The 24,578-nt window shown below is 42.5% G+C and overlaps 1 protein-coding gene across 1 annotated transcript; it reads left to right on the top strand.

Annotated features, from left to right (window-relative positions):
- Window positions 1–171: 171 nt before the first annotated feature.
- Window positions 172–19,235, top strand: Samd8 (sterile alpha motif domain containing 8). The gene is made up of 5 exons (XM_036199351.1): window positions 172–760; window positions 3,040–3,135; window positions 6,216–6,333; window positions 15,564–15,714; window positions 16,035–19,235. The coding sequence occupies exons 1-5, from the start codon at window positions 183–185 to the stop codon at window positions 16,337–16,339; spliced, it is 1,248 nt and encodes a 415-aa protein (XP_036055244.1). The 5' UTR covers window positions 172–182; the 3' UTR covers window positions 16,340–19,235.
- Window positions 19,236–24,578: the final 5,343 nt, after the last annotated feature.

The following is a 24,578-nucleotide window of genomic DNA, read 5'->3' as shown; positions in this document are numbered from 1 at the left end:
GTTAATCTATTGAAAATACTCATTACTGAATAACTTTTGTTTCTTTGACTATGGAAGCCAGTGGGGGCAATATAGGTACTTTATTGTTTCTGGTATGAATATTTGCATTTGGTCTTTAATGAAGATGTTGGACTACATTCTAGTTTTGTTTTGTTTTCCTTTAACAGTCAGTGGAGGAAGAAATGGCAGGCCCTAGTCAACTCTGTATTCGCCGCTGGACTACTAAGCATGTAGCAGTGTGGCTGAAGGATGAAGGTTTCTTTGAATATGTGGACATTTTGTGCAACAAGCACCGACTGGATGGAATCACATTACTCACACTGACTGAATATGATCTTCGATCTCCTCCTCTGGAAATCAAAGTCCTAGGAGACATTAAAAGGTTAATGCTCTCGGTCAGGAAATTGCAGAAAATCCATATTGATGTTTTGGAGGAGATGGGCTACAACAGCGACAGCCCCATGAGTCCCATGACTCCATTCATCAGTGCTCTTCAGAATGCAGACTGGCTCTGTAACGGAGAGCCCACACACAACTGTGATGGACCCATCACTGACTTGAGTTCTGAGCAGTACCAGTACATGAATGGCAAGAACAAACATTCTGTTCGAAGATTGGACCCAGAGTACTGGAAGACCATACTGAGTTGTGTATATGTTTTTATAGTATTCGGGTTTACATCTTTCATTATGGTTATTGTTCACGAGCGAGTGCCTGACATGCAGACCTATCCACCACTCCCAGATATATTCTTAGACAGGTAGGTTTTTGTTTCTAGATGCCAGGTTTGTAGAAGGTTTCTCGAGTCACAGCAGTGGTAATGTGGATGGTAGCGTTGTGATTATAGCTGACATGTATACTCCATTTGCCTTGTCTGGTGCCATCAAATGACTGCTGGTACATACCTTACTCTGGAAATTGAGGTAGGTGGACCACAGGTTCCAAATTCTGGGAAATTTATAAGTGGTACTACGTTAGGAGGATGTTTGTAGTAGACTTAGCTGCCTTTCTTTAAAAAAAAAAAAAAAAAAAAAAAAAAAAAATGTATTTTAAGTGATGAAAAGGGTTCTGCTTTCCTAAAATAATACCATTAGATGAATCAAATTTATTTCCAGTAGTACAAATTAATTCAGGGATTGATTTTGTTTTTATTATATACTGAGTAAAGCTATTATATATTAAATAAAAAAAGAATATCAGGGGATAGAGAGATGGCTCAGCAGTTAAGAATACTGGCTGTTCTTTCAGATGACCTGGGTTTGATTCCCAGCTCCCACATGGCATCTCATAGCTGTCAGTAAGCCCAGTTCTAGGGGATCCAACATCTTCACACAGACATACATGCAGGTAAAACATCAATTTAAACTTTTTTAAAGATTTGAAAAATAAACATTAAAAAAAAAAGAGCCAGGCAGTGTTGTATGTTTTTAAGAGTATTGTGGCACATGCCTTTGGCCCTAGTAAGTCCTACATTCCCTGGTAATATATCATAGATTTATCTTTAGATAATTATTTTGACATGTATATAATTTTACTGTTACTAAAGTTGAAAAGGCAAATGTACATAATAATAATAAAATATTCTTGTTTATTTTTACATAAAAAATTAAATCTTGCCTAAATATTTGATACTTGAGAATACAGCATCTTCTGTATTTTTCAGAGTTAATCAATATTTTTTTATTTTTTTTAATAGTCCTCAATTCTGAGAATACCACTTCACATAAATTCATAATACAAAATGGCAGCTGTTCAGGGCCATTTAGAAGTTGTTGGAAATGTTATTCTAATCCTCAGCCAAAATTCATGTAACAATTTTTTTTGTTTGTTTCTTTTGAGACAGGACTTCTCTGTGTAGCTCTAGCTGTCCTGGAACTCACTCTGTAGCCCAGGCTGGCCTTGAATTCAGAGATCCACCTGCCTCTGCTTCCTGAGTGCTGGGATTAAAGGCTTGTGCCACGGCCCAGCCACAGCAATTTTTTAAGTCAGCCATCATCACAGAAGACAACCCAAGGGTATGATAACTTGTTGCTCATATGCTGAGGAGAGTAGCACATAGGAAAATTGATGATTACATCTGTTTTTATAATTAAAGCATTTTCCCCTCAGAGCAAGCTTTGTGTAGTAAAGACACTGTGCTTCATAACATAGAGCAGTCCTTGAATCTGAGCTGAGGTATTACAGGGAGCATTCCTTGGCATTGTAAGGAGTGATGGCATTCGGTGTGAAGTGTGTGTTTTGTGTTGTGAACCAAGAGAACCAAGACTGCAGTAAAGCTGTGCAGTAGAGTGTGGGTGAGGTGGGCACTGCAGAAAACACCTCAGACTCAGTCATTACATGTTGGGTGATGAATTGGGTTTTGTTTGTTCCAAGTTCACAAACTTTTTACTGTAGTCATTTTTTTCTTAGTTATTTACTTAATTTTGTGCAGACTCCCTTCTTTATTCAAGTCCTATAACTCACAGTTTAAGAGATTGGATGGATGTTGGGCTGGAGAGGTAGCTCAGAGTGTGTACTACTCTTGAAGAAGACCTATACCCATGCCAGGCACCGAACAGTTGCTGTAAACTCCAAGGGCACACACACAAAATAAAATCTAATTTAAGAAAAAAACACTGAGAGCTGGGCGGTGGTGCTGCACGCCTTTAATCCCAGCACTCGGGAGGCTATGGCAGGAGGATCTCTGTGAGTTCAAGGTCAGCCTGGTCTATAAAGCAAGATCCAGGACAGACACCAAAACTAGACAGAAACCTTGTCTCGAAAAATCAAAAAAAGAAAAAAAGAAAAAGACATTGAATGCTATAGTCTGTGAGAGACAGATTGTCATTTCTTTACAGAGAATCATTACTGGAATTCAGGACAGCTAGTAGATTCTGATGAGAGGGGTTGTTTATCAAGCTGATTTTTAACCCCCAGGCTTTCTAGATATCCTCTCCTTAGGGAGATAAAGTTTTAGAGTATTTCTGAGTCAAGCATTGTATTGAAAAGGGATGTATCTGCTCGTCTCCAGTTCCAAAAAGAACAGTTTTTCTGTTGCAGTGTTCCCAGGATCCCGTGGGCCTTCTCCATGACTGAAGTGTGTGGCATGATCCTGTGCTACATTTGGATCCTCGTTCTTCTTCTTCACAAGCACAGGTAGTCCTGATTCCTAAAGACTGAAAATATCTGACTCTCATGTCGGGTTGTCAAGCCTGGTCTTTCCCTCTGTGTTGCCCTGGAAGATTTCCTTCTGCTCAATGTGATATAGCTTTCTACAAAGGAAAATTGGGGGCTTAGTTAAGGAAGGCCGTAAGACCAATAGATTTAGTAATATTGTGACTGTATTTTATAGGGGAAAGGTAGTCAGTCAGCCTTGGTCCAGTCCTTGCTAGTTTAGCCCTCTCCTCCCCCTTCTTCTCTTGCCACCTCCTTCCCTTCTCCCTCCCCCTCTTTTTACCTCCTCTTCCTTCTCTTTCTTTTCTTCCTCTCCCTCTCATATTTCTCCTTTCTCCTTCTGCAGAAACAAACTAGAAATGTCATTTCTATAGAAACAGAAATGCTTCCAAGGATCGTGTTGGTTAAGTGTTTGATTGGAGGAAAAAAGCCCATTAAACAGGGTTGTCCTACATGCTCTGAACATCTGAGATAGTGAAGCTGCTAAATAGGAGAGTGCTTCTTTACACTTTCATAGAGAAATACCAAGGGAAAACCTTTTTAAAAAATTATAAATGAAAAAAAAAAGAGAGGAAAAAAAATGGAAGAAAAAAATTATAGATGTGGTGGCAGCAGTGGCGCACACCTTTAGTCCCAGCACTCAGGAGGCAGAGGAGGTGGATCTCTGTGAGGTCCGTCTGGTCTACAGAGCGGGTTCCAGGACAGCCAGAGCTGTTTGTTACACAAAGAAATCCTGTCTTGAAAAACCAAAATAGACAAACAAATAGAATAAATAAATACAGCAAGGAAGGCATAAGTATGGGAAGACCCCTTTTCTACATTAGTGAGTCTTGCTAGAAGTAAAAAACAAAAAAAGTAGGAAAGAAAATAAGGCTTAGTGATGAAGAAAACATTAAAAACTGTCTGTGGTTAGCTACTGCCCATTGTTTTTAGAACCCTGAAGAGCAATGACTGGGTGTCTTACAGTTGGGGACTTCTTTCCTCACAAGGAAGTCTGTGGTCACCGCATGCATCCTGAGCTGCAGTTATTTTAGTGCTCTGAAGGTGAGAAGAAAGGTTGATGGTGCTATCTTTGCCACGTTTCTCAGTGTGTCCTGTGTAGACTCCTATTTTAAGAGGAAATGGTTTAAAAGTGTGTGTGTCACTGCTCTCTGGTTAACTTTGGCTCACAAGACCCTGTGGACTTAAATCTATCCACTCTTGAAAATAAGAACAAACTTAACCTTAGAGGAAACCTTGGTAGACTCCGTGAAGTGTAGTTGTGACCAGGTGACTCCAAGTAGTGGGGTTTACTTACAGTAGATAAACCCAGGAGGCGGTGTTTACTTAGTCCAAGAAACTATTTCTCAAATGTCATCTTTGTGTCCCTGATTGAAATCCTCTGAAAGGCTGTTGAAATGCAGGTTCCTAAGCTCCATCCAGATGTGCACACTAAAGATGAAAACATACCTTGCCTTGTGTTCAGTGCTGCTCTTGAGAGAAAGTCCCCAACTCTTAGTCTGTTTAGATTTAGGGCATTTAAAGGAATAAAGTATAAATGATATCGCAGTTTATAATTACTCAAGCTCTGCTTATTCAGAGTTTCTGTTTAGATATACTTGAATATTATTTTCATAGCTTAAGTTTAAGCTAGGGACAGCGTAGACTAACTTCAGAGAGCCACTCTTAGGAGCTGTCTTCATGCTGTTGGTGAGCAACCTCAAGTGATGGAGTAACTCCTATAACAACTTCTGGGCTGGCAAGGTGACTCGTGACAGAAGCACTTGCTGCTCGCTCTCTCTCCAGAGCCCTGGAGTTCAGTTCTCAGTGCTGAATGGTGGGCTCTCCACTCCTGTAACTCCAGTCCAGGCCATCCTACACCCCCGGCCTCCAAAGATACCTGCACTTCCGTGCACACATCCACAGGCAAACACGCATACCTACATGTAATTGAAACACTCAAAATAAATAAAGTTGTTTTATTTTTAAAGATTTATTTATTTATTTACAGTAGTCTGTCTGCATGTATCCCTGCGGACCAGAAGAGGGCACCAGATCTCATTTCAAGTGGTTATCAGCCACCATGTGGTTGCTGGGAATTGAACTCAGGACCTTTGGAAGAGCAGCCAGTGCTCTTAACCACTGAGCCATCTCTACAGCCCAGTTTTTTTTTTTTTTTAAATAAATTATAAGTAGTAGTACTAATATTAAGCTTCCCAGTATTACTTCCTTCTTGAAAACTCCACTTTTAGATGGGTGGTAGTAGCACAAACCTTTAATCTCAGCACTTAGGAGGCAGGGGCAGGTGGATCTCAGGCCAGCCTGGTCTACAGAGCTAGTTCCAGGACAGCCAAGGCTACACAGAGAAACCCGTCTTGAAAAACAAACAAAAAGATATCCCTCCACTTTTGTAGGGTCATATTTTATCACCAAAAGAATGCCTTTTCAGATCCACACTGGTTGCATGCGGCTATTGTAATTTCAATTAATTAACATTAGAGTCAGATCTTACTTACATGAGCCTCATTGTAGGTGCTCAAGAGCCAATTGTATTTAGCTGGCTACTGGCAGACAGAACATCCCCATCACTGCAGAACTCTAGTGGGTTATGTTAGTCATGTTAGATGGTCTCCTAAGATTCCTCTCCTCCAAATTAAAATGTAATGACACATATATAGTGAAACCCACTATTTTGTATGCAGGTGTAATAAAACCACAGACACACATTCCAAGTGCTTTATAGAAGTAATTTAAATATAGTAAGTTTTTCTACCTTTAAGTTTACAGGTCTACAATTAGTAAACAACTCATGAGCAAACACTGCCACAGTCTATTTTATAACACCAAATGAGCGTTCCCTCTTGTCTTTTCATGATTAATTCCAGTCCCAGCCCGGCCCCAGGCAAACACTGCCCCATTTGTCTCTGTGGTTTTCCTTTTAGTACAGAACTTGTAAGCGGGGGTGGGGGAGTGGGGTGGGGGGGGGGTGTTCTGTCCTCTGTAAAGACCAGTGGTTTTTCCCTTGCTCTCTCTCCAGGAGAGTTGGCGCAGTCTCTGATTTCTGCTCTGATCACTGTCCACAGGTCGATCCTTCTGCGCAGGCTCTGCAGTCTGATGGGCACCGTCTTCCTGCTTCGCTGCTTCACCATGTTTGTGACCTCCCTCTCGGTGCCGGGACAGCACCTGCAGTGTACTGGAAAGGTAGCCGCTGCCACCGCCCACGTGTTCTTGATAGTGCCTCTGCACTAATACACAGTATGTGCAGGAAGGCAGAGATTGGGCCTCTGGATTAAAATGTGCTTTTTTGTATTGGCAGTATCAGCAGTCAACTGAACAGAAATAACTGGGTTAAGTAACCTTAAGCTAGACTTATCTCCCTGTGATTCCATCATGGATGTTAGTTCCGTGTTATGAGACCATGGGAAAAAATTATTTTGACTTTTTTTATCTTTTTTCTGCTACATTTCCCTTTCTCACTACACTCAGCATCCTTTTTTATAGTGTTTTTATTAGTATATATTAATCAAGTACTATAAAGGGTTTCATATCACCCCTCATACCCATTCACACTGCATTTGATCACGTCCACCCTTGATACACTTAGAGCTTCCTGTGGTGTGCTCTGGTCCCTTACTGCTTTCATCAGTCCTTTTCTTGAAACAGTTTAAGCACTTTCCATTTAAAACTAACTCAGTACTTTGTCAACCTTCTAGGATATATGAAATATTGATGGATTTTTTCCTTTGGTTGTGGTGTGTGCTTTATAACCTCTGCTTTGTTGTATTGTAGATATATCCTTTTCTGGTTAAATGGAGAGGACAAATTATGCTGATAAGGAACAAAAGAGTGGGTTATAATTGTTGCCATTTTACTCTAAGGTCTAGGGTAACATCTTCTAAATTTAAGCTCAGTGATAGAGTGTCTGCCTAGTGTATGGGTCCTGGGGTTCAGTCCACAGTACTCACTAAATAATAATAAAATAATTTTAAAAGTCGAGGATCTCAACTGGGTGTGGTTACACAGGCCTTTAATCCCAGCACTTGGGAGGCAGAGGCAGGTGGATCTCTGAGTTTGAAGCCAGCCTGGTCTACAAACTGAGTTCCAGGACAGCCAAGGCTGTGTAGAAAGACCTTGTCTAAAAAATCAAAAACAAAAGTTGTAGGTGCAATATGTCCTTGATACACAAAATGGTGAATGGTTAAATTTGGGCAAAAAAAATTATTAACCTACTTTTCAGACAGGAGACTTGGTGGCTACATTAACACCTTTGTTGGTTTTTTTGATTGTTTGTTTGTTTGATTTTTGGTTTTTTGAGACAGGGTTTCTCTGTGTGGTTTTGGTGCCTGTCCTGGATCTCACTCTGTAGCCCAGGCTGGCCTCGAACTCACAGAGATCCGCCTGTCTCTGCCTCCCGAGTGCTGGGATTAAAGGCATGCGCCACCCTTTGTTGTCCCTTTGTTGTTATTTTAATGTTGTTTGTTTGTAAAACAAAATTAGATGTCCTTGCCTCTGTAGTGGAAATAGCTGACAGCCAGTTAGAGAAGGAAGATTAAGCAGATGAGGAGCTAAAAATACTGCCCTTGAGGTGAAGGGCAGCAAAGTTCTCCACATATTAGGCATGTGAGACTGAGCACTGAGAAGGGCCCAGTGCAATTTCAGACTTCTCAAAAGCAAAAATTTTTTTAAGGTTAAAAACTGTTGGGGAGTTTTGTGTTTTTCAATATAGAAAAACGTTTCTTTTTCCTTTTTTTTTTTTAAATTTTTTTTCATTTTCCTTGTTTTGAGACTGGGTTTCTCTGTGTAACCCTGGCTGTCCTGGAACTCACTCTGTAGCCCAGGCTGGCCTCAAACTCAGAGAGAGATCTGCCTGCCTCTGCCTCCCGAGTGCTGGGATTAAAAGCATGTGCCACCATCACCTGGCAGAAAAACATCTTGTTATTACAAAATTGTACGTGTTTCTTGTAAGAACTCAAATGATATATAACTGTATGTAAAAAGCAGCAGCTCACGTAGAACCCTTTTTATCCCCACCTGGAAGTAAAACTGTTAACAGTTGTGTCTGCTTGAACAGCTCTGGTTTGGAGTTTCTTCTTTCTCTCCCCCAGTCCTCCCTCCCTTGGAGGCAGAGTCTCCCTAAGCAGCTCTGGATGGCCAAGAACTCACTATATAAATCAGACTGGCCTGGAACTCACAGACATCCTCCTGGCTGTGCCTCACAGCTGCTAGGATTAAAGTTGTTAGGTACCTCCAGCAGCAGAAATCATTTTTAAGTAGAGTTTTGATTTACTCTGATAAATTGATGGACGTTCTTCACCTGAAGGACATACTGCAGAGGCGGGTCTGTAACTAGGTTTAAGGTACTGGTACATTATTTACTTCTTTCTCTTGTATATCTGTGTGAGGCCTGAGATTGGTGTCAGATTCTCTTCTTGAACCTGGAACCACCAGTTCAGCTAGCATGCCAGCTGCTCTGGGGATTTCCTCTCTCCAGCTTTCATGCTGGGATTACAAGTGGGCTGTTATATCCAACTAGCCTTTGGCATTTTTTCTTGGCATGGGTTCTAGGGACCTGAACTCAAGGCACGTTTGCATAGAAGCACTTGATCCATCTCCCTAGTCTCACTAATTAATTTTTCTAAAAGAGTACATAGCCAGGTGGTGGTGGCTCACACCTTTAATCCTAGCACTTGGGAGGCAGAAGCAGGTGGATCTCTGAGTTGGAGGCCAGCCTGGGCTACAGAGTGAGTTTCAGGACAGGCAGAGCGGTTACACAGAGAAACCCTGTCTCAGAAAACAAAAAACCAAAACAAACAAACAAAAATCATGGTTATAGTCACTTGTTTAAAAAGTTCATCCTTTTAATTGCTGTGTGATATTCCATTGCAAGATTCCCATCCCCCAGATCATAAAGGATGTAAATTTTCTTGTTTCCAAGGTATTTTGAACAGTAAATATTTTATTCATTTATTTTGGTTTTTTGAGACAGGGTATCTCTGTATGGCCCTGGCCATTCTGGAGCACTGTCTGTAGACCAGGCTAGCCTTGAACTCAGAACTCAGAGATTAACCCTCCTTTGCCTCCTGGGTGCAAGGAATAAAGGTATGTGCCACCACCACCCAGCTCATAGTAAATATTCCTAAACATTAGAGCTTTTCTTCTTGTTTTGTGGAGGAACCTTGAACCCAAGGCCTTGCACATGCTAGGCAAACACTGTTTACTTCTGAGCTGTCATCACTTGTACTTACCTCTGGATTTTTGGAAATAGAATTATATTATTAAGGACAAGTGCATTAAATTGTGATATATATTTCTAAAATGCTCACTTGAAAAAATCCAGGATGATATTTTAGAGGTACACTTTGTAACTTTGTTCTTTTTAAGTAACCTTTCTTTCTGAAGAGTAGCAATGAACATTATCCACATTTGCTTTTTGTCTCCAGACATCACTCAAAAATATCTATCAAAAACATTTTAAATTTAGGGAGTGTGTGTGTGTGCTCGCGTGCGCGCGCGCGCGCAGGCATACATATGCCACAGCATGAATGTGCAGTTCAGAAGACAGCTCTTAGGAGAACCAGTTCTCTCTTGCCACTTTTGTAAGACCTAGAGATTGAACTTCAGTTATTGGGCCTGCACAGGAGTGCCTCTACCCACTGAACCATCTTGCCAGACTCACTCAGGCCTTTAGTTAACAAAGCAGAAAAACAATGAAAAAATCATCAGGAGCCAGGCGTGGCAATTCATGCCTATAATCCCAGCACTCAGAAGGCTGTGGCAACAGATTGGCAAATCTGAGGACAGCTGGACCACATCATGCAGCAATTTTCAACCTATAGGTCATGACCCCTTTGGGGTCATATATCAGATATCCTGCATATCAGTTATTTCCATTACAATTCATAAAAGTAGCAAAACTACAGTTATGAAGTAGCAGTGAAAATAACTTCATGGTTGGGGGTCAGCACAACATGAGGAACTTTATTAAAGGATGGCAGCATTAGGAGAGTTGAGAACCACTACCGTAGTGAGTCCCAAGCCAGCCTGAGATACAAGACCCTATCTGAACAAAAGATGACCAGAGTGGTGTTCCTCTCCCATTTTACTTTGCTTCCTAGAGCGACAGATCTCTAAGCTTCTCTAAAACGTTCCTGGTTACTGCTCTCTGTGATTTCCTTCTAAGCAATTGGTAAAATTGACTTTGCTTTAGAAATTAGATTAGCAAAAAAAAAAAAAAAGAGAAAGAAAGAAAAGAAAAGAAAAATGACTAGAATCTAATTTAGTTGGCTTAATAACTTATATAAAACAAGTAAACATTCCTTTAAAGTAGACTGTAGGGTACCACCATGAAGTCAATGTTGCCATAATATTGACCACCCATTCTTTGGCTGTGTGTCTTCAAACACTTAATTATTTTATTGATTTATAGCTAAAATTGTTACGAGAGGTTGGTTGATTTGTCTTCTTGTTTTTCAAGATGAGGTTTCTCTGTGTACACCTGGGTGTTCTCACAGTTGCTTTGTAGATCAGACTGGCCTTGAGAAAGCTACCTGCCTCAACCTCCTGAGTGCTGGGACTAGAGCTATGCACTTACACTGCTATGTCTGGTTGAAGTTTTAAAGATTTATTTTTTAATTATGTGTATGTATATGTGTCTGGATATATACACATGTGTGTGGGTGCCCACAAAGGCCAGAAGGTGTTGGATTTCTTGGAGCTGCTGTTGGGAGCCTTCCTTCATGGGTGCTGGGAACTGATGGGGTCCTTTGAAAGAATAGTACATATTGTTTGGTTTGGTTTTTTTGTTTGTTTGTTTGTTTTGTTTTTTGGTTTTTTGTTTTGTTTTGTTTTGTTTTTTGGTTTTTTGTTTTGTTTTGTTTTTCAAGACAGGGTTTCTCTATGTAGTTTTGGGGCCTGTCCTGGATCTTGTTCTGCAGACCAGGCTGGCCTCGAACTCACAGAGATCCATCTGGCTCTGCCTCCCAAGTGCTGCAATTAAAGGCGTTTGGTGGTGGCAAAAGAACAGTACATATTCTTAACTGCGGAGCCCACTCCCCAAGTCTCAGCAGACTAAACTGAGTCACCCATCCCAGTGTCCCAGTTAAAGGGATTAGTAGTGGTGGAAGACAGGATCCAGTCATTGTGGCCACTTTGGAAAGAGGAACGGAGGAGTCCAGTGATGCCCTAAATCAGTCTTTGGGTACTGATTTGAACTTTAGGTTTAAATAAGGGAAAAACTGGGATAAGAGTAAGAAGTATACATAATAAGACCTCCTTGGTCTAAGTGTGGTCTAGTTGGTCTCAGTTCTTGTTATTACTTGAGGAAATAAGCCAGTTCCATGAGGTGACTGCTCTTGCTTGAGGGTGATCTCATGATGGGGTGACCTGTCAGTGAGGCTCCAGTGTGCCTGCCGGTTTGGGGGCAGTAGGTCTGGAAGGGATACTGGGACAGCTGACAATAAGGCGTCTCAGTTTTCATCCTTACCTTTCTTTGTACCTGCATTTTAGCCTTGAAGGGAGATAAAATAAGTTGAGTAGAAGCCATAGTTAACATGTCCGTGAGCAGAGTTAAGCATGTGATTCTTCCACAGTAAGTAAGATGGATGCTCAGTGAAGACAGAGGTGCCAACTTTTACCCTGCTCTAGGCCAGAGTTGTGTGATGTAACTGTCACAGCAGTTGTGAGCATCCTTTGGCAGTAATGGCAGTTTTGCATTTGATTGAAGGGTGAAATGACTATGAAGATAGATGGGGCTGGGCTCTCTCATTCCTGCAGCACGCCACTTCGTTCACGTCTCACCCACACTGCCTGTTATCAGTCATGACTTAGCGAAAGACATCTAGTTAGCGAAAGACAATAACTAATGTTTTATGGTCTTCTTTACATATGAATCTAGTCTCCTGAAATTATTTCCATACGTGGTTTGACGTGAGGACAAAAACATTTTTCCCAAAAAGTATGCAAATTGACTAGGAACAAACTGTCATGAAGTTGTGTTTTCCCTCTGAAAGTTTGACAAGTTTAGTCTCAATGGATTAACAGAAGAAAAGGTATACACATTCAGTAATACCTCCAGAGCCGTGTACAAAATAGGAGACTGCCAGAGTGTTGAAGTTTATGTCTTTTGTTGTACAAAGGAATAAGGACGTGTGGCTTCCGGAGGTATGGGAGTGGTGATACAAACCATAGCAAGTTCAGGAGAGGAGCCATTTGGTCATTAAGAGAGGTAGTCATTTTATCCAGACAAGGTTCCAGGGGGCAGCACGTGGATACCTGTGTCATTTCTGTCTGGGCTGGAGGTGTCAGACCCCTAGTCTCTGCTTCCTGCCAAAGGTCTTTCCTATGGAGATCTGGAGATCTCAAAGAACACTTTTGTATTTGTATCTTTTGCTTAATTGATTCATGTAGATAGATACTTCTTTTATACAAGGGGTTTTTTTTTTTTTTAAGCTGCTACTACTGAGCGCAGTTCCAGATCCAAAGATATCAAAGGAATGAAGTGGTCGAGGAAACGGGTTGCTTTCCTGTGAAGTTTGTAAGGTAGATAAGAGAATGTCCGGCCCTTGAAGGGGTTTATCAGGGGATGGCCACTGAAGGGAAGCCTGGATCTTTGTGTGCTCAGCTGCATCTTGTACTACAAGGACAAATTAGAAGTCACTCTCCAGTGTGGACAGACCTCTGTAAGTCTCAGATGACTCTTCCTTAGTAATTAGTTACATATGGATATTTCCATCCAAGTCTGCCCTAAATGCTGCCAATTGCTTTGAAGTATAATGTAGCCTGCCTGTTGGCCTACATTATTTATAGCAGTCTTAAAAGTAGAGCGTCGTGGGGATACCAGCCAGCAGCCAGACCCCCTACAGTGAGGTCCATGGGCATTTCATTGTGATGAATTAATGGCTTAAAATCGTGGAACCAACACAGAACTGAGAACATGCGACTTTTGAAATTTAGCAACACAAAGCAAATTTGCATGTCTTGTCTAGACAGCTTCCTGTTCATTCTTACCTGTGTCAGTTTGTTTCTAGAAGGATGTGTGAGAGATGTAGGATGGGAAAAGATGAAAAGACTGTAGCTACTTGATAATTAATTGAGACTAGCATTACTTGTTCCCTGCCCTTAATTAAGATAATACCCAGCTGGGCAATGGTAACATACACCTTTGATCCCAGCACTCAGGAGGATCTCTGAGTTCGAGGCCAGCCTGGTCTACAGAGTGAGTTCCAGGACAGCCAGGGCTACACAGAGAAACCCTGTCTCAAAAAAACAAAAGAAAAAAAAAAAGATTCTAGTATGATTGACTCATCAAGCACCTATGATCCATCTTTCTTCTTCTATGTGAGACTTGCATCTCAGGGATAGATTGTGGCTACTGACGGCTCAATTACCTACCATGTCTGAATTGTAGAGAGAAGGCAAGTGGGATGGTAGAATAGACCTCCCCTTGTGTCTCTGTAGCTTCCTAGAAATCTTCCACACTTTTGCTTAAAACTTTGTGTACAGAACATGGCTCTGCTTAGCCTCAGGAAAGGCCAGGAGGGTGAGATTTGGCTGAGTTCATGGCCTCATCAATGTATGTGTTCCTGTAACCAGTGAAGATGGGGAGAGTAGATGTTAAATGGTAGTCTGGAGGTTACGGCATAGCTTATTTCCTTACTAAGTTTTTCTTTTTGAAGAAAGTTGGGGCTTGTTTGTTTGTTTGTTTTTGGATTTTGGAGACAGGGTTTCTCTATGTAATGGCCCTGGCTATCCTGAACTCACTTCGTAGACCAGGCTGCCTTCTAACTCACAGCGATCCTCCATCCTCTGCCTCCCAAGGACTGGGACTAAAAACATGTGCCCCCCACAGCCCAGCCTGAAAAGTTGGAGCTTATTAAAAGATTTTAGCTGGGTTGTGGTGGTGGTGGCAGCGGCGGTGGCACACGCCTGTAATCCCGCACAGGCCTGTAATCCCAGCACTTGGGAGGCAGAGGCAGGTGGATCTCTGTGAGATGGAGGCCAGTCTGGACTACAGAGCTAATCCAGGACAGGCTCCAAAGCTACAGAGAAACCCTGTCTTGAAAAACCAAAAAAGAAAAAAGATTTTAATATGAGGCTGAGCAGTGGTGGCGCACCTACCAAGCACATGGGAGGCAGAGGCAGGTGGATCTCTCTGTGTGTTAGAGGCCAGTCTGGTCTACAAATCGAATTCTAGAACAGCCAAAGCTGTTATATAGAGAAACCCTGTCTTGAAGAAGGAAAAAAAAAGATTTTAATACAGATTTAAACTTGGGCATTATGAATAAAAACAAAACTTAGGGATGTTCTTGTTTTACAGTGGCTGTTTTAAGACAAAAATCTCATGTAACCTTGGCTGGCCTATGTCACTGAGAATACAGCCTTGGACTCTTGAGCCTCCTGCCTCTGACTATGGCATGTTGGGATGGTGGACATGTTACATCATTCTTGGCTTGACTTCATTCATTCATTCATTCATTCATTTAAAATGTTGAATGCCGGCCGGGCAGTGGTGGCCCACGCCTTTAATCACAGCACTCGGGAGGCAGAGGCAGGTGGATCTCTGTGAGTTCAAGGCCAGCCTGTGAGTTCAAGGCCAGCCTGGTCTACAGAGCTAGTCCAGGAAAGGCGCAAAGCTACACAGAGAAACCCTGTCTCGAAAAACGAAAAAAAAAAAAAAAAAAAGTCGAATGCCGTTTATTGAAGGAGGGAGGAGGGCTTAAATACAGGCTTACAGCACACTGGGAGAACCCCGGAGGGCAGAAGTTCGCTACCGATGTTTTACAGTCTTGCATCTAAGCTGTTACCGCCCAGTATGCAGGATACACAGACAAGGAGCCTCCCTTATTGGCTTGACCTTTTTTATGTTTTGCTCTTGTTGTTGTCTTGACATGAGGTTTCTCTATGTATCCGAGGCTGTCCTGGAACTCAATCTGTAGACCAGACTAACCTCAAGCTCACAGAGATACATCTGCCTCTGCCTCTTCAGCATATGTTACATGCCCAGCTTGACAATTTTTCTTTGTTTTTGGAGATATGGCTTCTCTGTGTAGCTTGGGAGCCTGCCCTGGGATCTCACTCTGTAGACCAGGCTGGCCTCGAACTCACAGAGATCCGCCTGGCTCTGCTCCCGAGTGCTGGGGTTAAAGGTGTGCACCACCACCACCCAGGCCCAGTTTGACGTTTGCACTTAAAGTAACTCCACTATAAAGGAGTTTGAATTACGATGATTTTATTTAATTAGCATTTTCTGAGTACAGTCAAGCTTTGGTCACTGTCTGGGCCCACTTAGAAATAATTGGGTTAGACTTGGTTTACCTTTGCCTGGATGCTCTTATTTCTGAATCATTATTCTTCATGAGTTCCCCGAAATGGATTTGGGGAAGCTCTGCAGCCCTTTAAGCATTTGATGAACTAATTCACAGCTTTCTTTATAGATATATGGAAGTGTGTGGGAGAAACTACGCCGGGCGTTTGCCATTTGGAGCGGCTTTGGTATGACCCTGACTGGCGTCCACACTTGTGGAGATTACATGTTCAGTGGCCACACAGTTGTTCTAACCATGCTGAATTTCTTTGTCACAGAGTGTAAGTATGTCTTTAATGCTTCTGTGCATATCAGACAGCAGGTTGCAGAGGAGGAAGTGGGGAGGATGTAAAGTCCTGTGAAGAACAGGCTGGGGTTGTAACTCACTTGGTGGAGTGCCTGCCTTCCATGCATGCAGCCCCGGGTTCATCCTCTGCTACATATCCAGTTCAAGGCAGCCTGAACTACATGAGATAGAGCTGCACAAAAAGGTAGGGAGGTAGGTTGGTTAGCAGTAGCTTACAATCTGCCCTGAGAAGCATGTGACTAAGAAGCATCGGAAGAAATGTGTTTTTAAATGCCCTTTCTGTCCTTTTCCTAGATACGCCAAGAAGCTGGAATTTCTTGCATACTCTATCCTGGGTTCTCAACCTCTTTGGAATTTTCTTCATCTTGGCTGCCCATGAACATTATTCCATTGATGTGTTTATTGCCTTTTATATCACAACAAGACTCTTTTTGTACTACCATACTCTAGCCAATACCAGAGCGTATCATCAGAGTAGGAGAGCGAGAATTTGGTTTCCTCTGTTTTCTTTCTTTGAATGCAATGTTAATGGCACAGTACCTAATGAATATTGTTGGCCATTTTCTAAACCAGCAATAATGAAAAGACTGATTGGATGAAGACTATCTCTGTAATGAGTTTGTTGTTAAATATACAGTAGTTATGGAATGAAAATGAATAACTTTGCTTTGTCCCCAGGTTGTTCCTGGATATGTTGCATTTTGGCTTATATGTTGACAGGTTTCCTGTTCTGAGCAAGACTGTGACTATAAAACTCAAGAGCAACCAAGACTCCTCAGCTAGCTGTTTGAACAGAGTTCGAGGACAGATTTGCTGCCCCTCCTTCACTGTAGGAAGACCCAGTCTGAGGGTGATATCAGGCCATAACCCGTGCATGCTGAGCGTTTAGCAGCCTCCTGAACTCAAGCACATCAGTGTGGACTGGTGGGTGGATTTGTATTGATTTCCAGTAGGACTCAAGTCAAGAAAGGTTTCTTGAAGCTGTCCCCACCGACTGAGCGTTCTCAGTTGTCCATTGAACTGATCTGTGTCTGTCTGGAAAGTGATTGTCTTACCAGTAAGTCTTTTACCCTTTGATCCCTGTGTAAGAAAAGCACACTGAACACAGCAGCTTGTATGGAACAAGAAGAGAATGGAAGGGGCCATGTGTCAGGTGTCACTGGCCTTCCCACGGATGCAAACATGGGGGGCAGCATTTTCAGCACAGGTGTAATTCCTGTTTTGTTTGGAAGCTTCAGTGTGAACAAGAGTGAGGATTCGGGGGGAACAGCTGCGCAGTTCATGCTAGTAAAGTGGTGTCCCTTCAGTGCTCTGAGGATGTGGAGCACGTTTGTGTCCTAACAGTGAGGCAGGCGACAGCCCATTCTACTGCTTTTCTAATGACAAGTCAGAGTGTTATCAGATGTTAAAGTTCTCATGTCAGTAAATAAGTAAATGTGCATGCAAAGAATTCTTTTCTTCTAGTGAAAAAAATCTACAGGTTGGAGGCATAGTGTTAAGTCTTTGAGGTTTATTTTGTTTTCCTGAAATTTCTCATTCTTGACCTTTGAAAGTAAACAGTCTGAGGCATACTTGGACACAAAAAACTTGTTGCTTTTTATTTTAAAAAATAATTGTGTACATACATTCTTTCTATAGTCTTAATTAGGCAGTCAAGAACTAAAATAAATGAGCTGCTGTTTACACTAGAAAATTACCTTCAGTAATTAATTTCTCCTCTCTACCATTTGTCACTTTATTTTTGACTTTAGCCTGCTTATAGAGTTGGAAATTGACCTTCAGTTTAAACAAGTGGAATACCAATTGTGTAGTTTTTACATTCCATTTTAATACAAGGACTTTGAGGAGCTACGGGCATCCTGAGGTGACAATTAGACCACAGCAGATGCTTGTGTTCCTTCTCTGTCTGAGTGAAATCTCCGGTATTGCAGTTGGAGTCAATAGCCCCACCCTCCCCGAAGCTACCTGGGTGAATTAGGCAGGGGATACTAGGCAGGTGGGTTTCAGCCCGTGCTGAACAAAACACTTTGAGTCTGCTAGAAACATCACTCATTTCTCACTTGAGAAATGATGTGAAGCAACTCAAGCTTGATTATGTTTTTAAATCTTATACTTCAGATTCTTACAGTATTTTAAATTGTTGATTCTGTTATAAGCCAGGATCAAAAACACCAATATCTCTTGTAAAGAAATTGCATAATCATGGAGTGAAGGTTTTCCATGCTTGTTTGAGTGGTTTGACTTGAGGTCAAAGGCTACTCCTGTCACCCCTTTTCACATCCCCACCCCAACATAGCAGGACCCAACTTAGCTAGGAGGAAGCTAGTGTTGGCTTTTGGGAGACTGTTCCAAAACCATCTGTGTCCACGTTAATTTTAAAATGTTAACTGTATTAACGATGAATGTCTTAACATCAGGCTTCTCTCCTCCATATGGATTCTATTGTAGAACAAAATAGGAAAGTAAATACAGCTAGCTTTGCAGCGCTATCCGTGGTGAGAGTGCCTGGCAGCAGCCTGCAGTGAGGATTGTGAGTGGTCTTGCAGTTACTCTTTTTTTTTTTTTTTTGAGGAAAAGGTAAGCTAGACTGTAACCTATTAGCTATTATAAGACAGTGTTTACATGAGTTAATCATCTTCAAGTCTCACAACTGAGACAAAATTGTATTTGTCTTCACACCTTTTTTCTCTTGCTGAAATCTTAACTGTAGTAAAGATAGAATTTCTGTTTACATTTTTGGCATGGTGTGGCTGGGTGGAGAAGCTCCATGCTTTTGGATCTTGTATTTGATTCTGCTGTTGTAGAAGGCTTTCATCCTTGACAGCTTTGTACAGAAGGAGGCAAAGGCTTTGAGTTGGGATGCAAAGTAGAGGTTTCCTAGAAGTCCTTGATGGATCGATCGCCTCTGGTCCAGAAACAGCAGTATTGCCCTCCTCGTGGTGCTAACCCTGTGGCTGTGTGTGCTGGGCACGTCCTCTACTACTGAACTACAGCATTAGCTCTGTGTATTTTACAGGGCAAGGCGGAGTATCTTGAAAGGTGGTTGAAGCCAGAGGAAAGGATCGAGGTCTTAAGGAAGCTTGCTCTCATCTCCACATCTTTGGCAGAAACCTTTTTGTCTGTGTCGCAGTTCCCACTGAGGCTATCCTCCAGTTCTCTCTGACTGGAATTGCTGTAGCAAAAGTGCTACTTTATATGCTGGTTCTACATGTTGATAGTCTTAGAATCAGTCAATCTAATAAGGGTGGGCTGTGACCAAGAAACCGCACTGCCGGGAGCATGATACTGACAACACTGTGGGTGGTGATAGCCCTATTCTGCCTGCCTGCCTGCCTGTGTTCTGACTGGGAAGTCATACAAATCCCTCATTTATAAGCAGAGAACAGAGGAGCAGAATCCTTTTATAGCAGAGAAGCAGCAGTCTGTTTTAGGAACATTTGTGCAAAACTTTTCCTTCCTTCCTTTTTTCCTTTCTTTTTTCTTTTCTTTTCTTTCTTTTTCTCTTCTTTTCTCTTCTCTTTTCTTTTTTCTTAAAGGCAGGGTTTCTCTGTGTGGCCTGGGCTGTCCTGGAATTCAGTCTGTAGATCAGGGTAGCCTCAAACTCAGGGATCCACCTGTCTTTGCCTCCCATGCTGGGATTAAATTCAAATTCATGACAAATACCTGTTTTGATAATATTTAGCAAAAGGCGATTTTATTACTTAAAGATTCTAGATCCAAAATGCTTAAGAATGTTTACGGTATTCTTGACTTGAACTCCCTGACTTAATACACTTAATTATTTGATAGTCTTTTGTAGGCAGATCCCATAGTGAAAGCAGTGACAGTATGCTCACCTGTCTGTCAGCCCTTGGGTTCTCAGACCCTGGAGAAAAGAGTGTTCCCTAGAGTAGTCTACTTGCTTACCTTCACAGTGAAAGCCACCAGAGCACTTGAGGTTTAACGACAACCCGTCAGGACAGTTTAGACAGCCGCTGTCCATTGGGGGTGAGCTTGGCCTCTGTCGCCCCTCTACCTCTGCAGCTGGGGACTGCTAGATCCTAGGAAATGAGCTCAGAGAGCTTCAGCTGACCCAGCAGTGGGAAGAGAAAGGGGCTGTTTGTTTCTTCTCTTTGTGAATAGCTGCTTCCAACGACTAAAATTATTGTAGGAGGAGCTGTGGGTTTGCCTGTCAATTCAGTGGCACTAATTCCACCTAACTAATGTGATCAATTATTGTCTGGAGTTCAGTACAGATGTCTGTGAACTAAGCTGTTTCTCCAGCCACACTAAGTTATTTTGAGGAGACATTCTACTGTATGGTAAACAAGGACCCTCCATCTGTGTACTTCTTGTCTTGGCATAAGGAAGCTTTGTGCTTTGATGAGAGAAGGGATGTTAGGAAGGTGTTTTTGTTTTTCAGTGTTATTTCACATTTCTTTAAGCCGAGCTACTGGATTTTCTGAAGAACTAAACAGCCTGATGTTATTAGCATCTTTAAAATGTTTAATTTGAATGATTTTTCATTTGAAGGATCAGGATTGTTGGGATAATGAACTGTTTCTGATGTGGGACAGAGGGGTGAAACTGTACTCGGTGGAGAAGCAGTGTGTGTGGACTAGCCAGGCGTGTTGAGTTGGGGGATTCTACCTGCAGGTCTCCTGTCCACAGAGAAACTAGTCATACTTGAAGATACGAAAGGCCCTGTGGTAGCCATACCTTGAAGCACAGTATTGTATATAAGTAAATACCTGATTCTAAATTAAATCCAGATTTAACTAATATATATTATTTTATATCTTTGTTGTATTAAAATGTTTTAAAACACTAAAAATAAAACATTTGAAAGTTGACTCGTGGCTTCTTCTTATTTAAACATCCTTGCACTATTAATCTAGTGTGACTCTACTGTTTCCGACAGAATCTTGCTGTGTAGTGTGGTCAGGTCCACGTCTGTGTGCACCTGGCTTTGACGAGCTGCTCTCCCGCAGCAGCCTCCTAAGGGGTCAGTCGAATTTAGTCGTTATCCTCTCCCACTCCCGTTTGGTTGTTTTGTTGTTGATGTTGTTCTTTGTTTTTTGTGTGGGGGGTTTTTTGGGTTTGGTTTTTTTTTTTTTTTAGTTTTTGGAGACAGGGTTTCTCTGTGTATCTTTGGCTGTCCTGGTCTTGCTCTGTAGACCAGGCTGGCCTCAAACTCACAGAGATCCTCCTGCCTCTGCCTCCCGAGTGCTGGGATTAAAGGTGTGCGCCACCACTGCCCGGCATACCGCCCCCGTTTTTAAGCACTGCAGCTTACAAAGAAGAGAATTGAAGTTAGATTTCACAGAACACATGTGGAGGACAGGAGACAACTTGGGGGAGTCGGTCACTGTTGTGTCTCAGGGATTGAACTCATTGAACTCGGGCTGTCGGGTTAGGTGCATTTACCTACTGAGCCTTCTTACTGGCCGCATAGCAACTTCCAAGCTGTAGGGCGCCATGTGTAGTGCTTACTAAGTCTCAGTAACGGGTACCTGTTACAAGAGAGGGAGGGAGCTGAGGGTTGGAGACGTAGCCCACTGGCAGAACCTAGGTGGGCAAAACAGGGCCTGTGTTCCAGATAATTAATAATCCAGCTGAAAGGTGACAGAAAAGCAGCAAACATCTTGTTTTTAGTAGACAGGGAAAGCGAGAAGGAACTCTCCAGGGGAGAAAGGGCTCCCAGGGAAAAGCACCTATTTATTATTATTAGTGTGAAAGTGTTCATTCCCCATTGCCATATGGTGTGTGGAGGCTGGAGGATGACTTGTGGAGTCAGTTCTCTCCTGCTTTTTCTTTTTCTTTTTTTTCTTTCTTTCTTTTTTTTTTTTTAAGAGCTGAGGACCAAACCCAGGGCCTTGCTCTACCACTGGGCTAAATCCCCAACCCTCCTCCTGCTTTTACATGGGTTCAGGGATGAAATTCAGGTCCTCAGGCTTTGTAACTAGTGCCTTTACCCACTGAACCATCATGTGGGTTCCTGGATAACATTCTTCAGAGGAATACATCAGTAGTTTTAATCCTGCCTTAGATATCCTGGGGCTGTCTTTCCTAAGACTTCTCATTGGAAAAGCTTGATAGAGCAGAATAAAGTGTCTGGGAATCACTGAGGCAACAGACAAAAACTGTCCCTGTTTATTGGTAGTTTGGGGGAGAGAGGGGGTTCAGGAAATGCTCAGTAAGTAAGCAGAACTTAAACCCTCCTTGAAAGACAAGTCAAAGACTTCATCAGATTTAGAACAAGGGCTCTAAACCTGGGGGTTCAGACCCCTTTGGGGGTCGAAGGACCCTTTCACAGGGTCACATGTCCGATATCCTGCATATTAGACATTTGTATTATGACTCATAACAGCAAAATTACAGTTAAGAAGTAGCAATGAAAATAACTCTATGGCTGGGGCTGAACTGAATTAAAGGGTTGCAGCACTAGGAAGGTGGAGAACGGCTGTTCCAGAGGGCAAGAGAAGAAAGCTAACAAGGGGGCTGATGGGTAAAGGCGCTCGCCACAAAGCGCCTGAGTTCTCCCTGGAGGAGCCAAGACTGCAAGTTGTTCTCTGCCCTCTCCAAGTGTGCCTTAGTGTGTGTGCTCCTCCCCTGACACAAATGTGATCTTAAGAAGCTTCTCAAAATCAGATTTACTTGTATGTAGCAGGAATTGTTACCAGAGTTTGTTTTTGAGTGCCAGTGGAAGCACCGGGAGGACCCACTGCTAATACAAAACTGTAGGTCCAGCTCTAGGTTGTTCCGTAAACAGCCTTAGGGAAGGCCTGGGGTGGACCTCAGTGGTAAGAGTGCTTGCCTGATGTCTGTGAGGCCCTGAGTTTAGCCCCTGGGACCACCAAAAGAGGAATAAGATGCTAAAAATATACAGGAGATTAAATGAGAGGAGAGGAAGGATCTAGAAGCCCTACTATTTGGTAGTTCAAGCAGCTGGGACTGCACATCTCATAGGAAGCCTTTGACCCAGTAAGGAGGAGCAAGGCACCAGAAATTAGCTGCCAACTGCTACTGGCTCATGTAACATGAATCTAGGATATCCTGGCTCCCAGTCACTCCAGGAGTGCTAGGCTCCCAAGCATGAAGTGGAATGGTAGCTGGCCCTCAGAGACAAGGAAGTGACTTAGAGGATGCCCAGTTAGGTCTCTCAGCTGTAACTTTGGACAGAACTGAATGCAGCTTTAAAACCTCTGCTACAGCAGGGCGGTGGTGGCGCACGCCTTTAATCCCAGTACTCGGGAGGCAGAGGCAGGCAGATCTCTGTGAGTTTGAGCCCAGCCTGGTCTCCAAAGCGAGTTCCAGGAAGGTGCTACACAGAGAAACCCTGTCTTGAAAAACCAAAAAAAAAAAAAAAAAACCTCTGCTACAATATCATGATACTTAAATGCCCTGTTTCCAGCACAGGTGCTCCCTATGTGACTTAGAATATGGAACCACTTTAATCTTTCATATTCTAGCCTTAGGAGTCCTGGATCACACTTTGCAAACAATATCTAAACTTAATGGTCGTGAGATGCAGATTGAGCAGGTTTCATTAAGGAGAGGACAAAAGTGCATGAACTTTGAACCTGTTCTTCATGGAGCTTGACTGACAGAGACCCAGCTAGAGAGTATTTTGGTAGTAGTAATGCAATTTGGAGCATTTCAGCACAAATGTCTGTCTGGTGTAGAACTTTGGTAAGCACAGCTGTCTAGGCAAGAGTTATTTACTGTTGATTCCACAATGGTACCTGTGATTCTTACTATCTTTTTTTGGAAGTGGTTCATTTTAAATAAATCATGATTGTGAATGCCAGCTGAGCCCAGTGCTTATTGCTGCTGCTTGACTGGGCACAGTATGGCCCACAGCCTTATACTACTGCCTGGCCATGCCTGTCATGATGGACAGTATCCGTGGGGACTGTAACCATAAATAAGTTCTCCCTGTACATACCTGCGTGAGCAACTTGTAGCAACAAGACCAGAAATTAATACAGATGCTTTTAGGAAGAGTTTTAAGGATACATGGATTTAGATGCCTTCAGGATATGCAGGCTTTTCTGATTATCTTTATAACTCTGTGTTTTGGTTTTTCAAGATAAGGTTTCTCTGTGTTGCCCTGGCTGTCCTAGAACTCGCTCTGTAGACCAGGCTGGCCTTGAACTAGGAGATCCCCCTGCTTATGCCTCCTGAGTGGCCTGGTTCTATCTTTATAATTCTTAGAGGAATGAGTTTAAAACAAAGCTATAATTAATATTCAGTTAGTGTTAGTATTAAAAACAAATTTAAAAACTACCAGGAGCCGGGCGGTGGTGGCGCATGCCTTTAATCCCAGCACTCGGGCGGCAGAGCCAGGCGGATCTCTGTGAGTTCGAGGCCAGCCTGGGCTATGGAGTGAGTTCCAGGACAGGTGCAAAGCTATACAGGGAAACCCTGTCTTGGGGGGAAAAAAATTTACCAGGAACTCATTTAGTATAAAGTAGTGTGTTCCTCTCTGCATATGTAAGCAGTATCTATAGCCTAGGCTGCTAAAAGGGAAGTTGTTGGGCCAATGGCTTTCTGTGTTTTATTTTGTTTTGCCTTTGAGACAGGGTCTCACTGTGTAATGTTGGCTGTCCTGGAACTATGTAGACTGGCCTTGGACTCAGAGATTTGCTTGTTTCTACCTACTAAGTGCTGGGATTAAGAGGTGTGGCTAGCTTGGTGGTAGTGGGTGGTGAAGCACGCCTTTAATCCCAGCACCTGGGAGGCAGAGCCAGGCGGATCTCTGTGAGTTTGAGGCCAGCCTGGGCTACCAAGTAAGTTCCAGGAAAGGCGCAAAGCTACACAGAGAATCCCTGTCTCATAAAAACAAAAAACAACAAA

The sequence above is a fragment of the Onychomys torridus genome, chromosome 9, assembly GCF_903995425.1.
Source record: "Onychomys torridus chromosome 9, mOncTor1.1, whole genome shotgun sequence".
NCBI lineage: Eukaryota > Metazoa > Chordata > Mammalia > Rodentia > Cricetidae > Onychomys > Onychomys torridus.
This window is presented reverse-complemented; position numbering and strand designations above follow the sequence as displayed.

Coding starts and splice junctions, on each gene's coding strand:
- Samd8 (XM_036199351.1), top strand. CDS start 183: ATGGCAGGCCCTAGTCAACTCTGTATTCGCCGCTGGACTACTAAGCAT. Junction 3,136..6,215: donor CTTCTTCTTCACAAGCACAG/GTAGTCCTGATT, acceptor CACTGTCCACAG/GTCGATCCTTCTGCGCAGGC. Junction 15,715..16,034: donor GAATTTCTTTGTCACAGAGT/GTAAGTATGTCT, acceptor TCCTTTTCCTAG/ATACGCCAAGAAGCTGGAAT.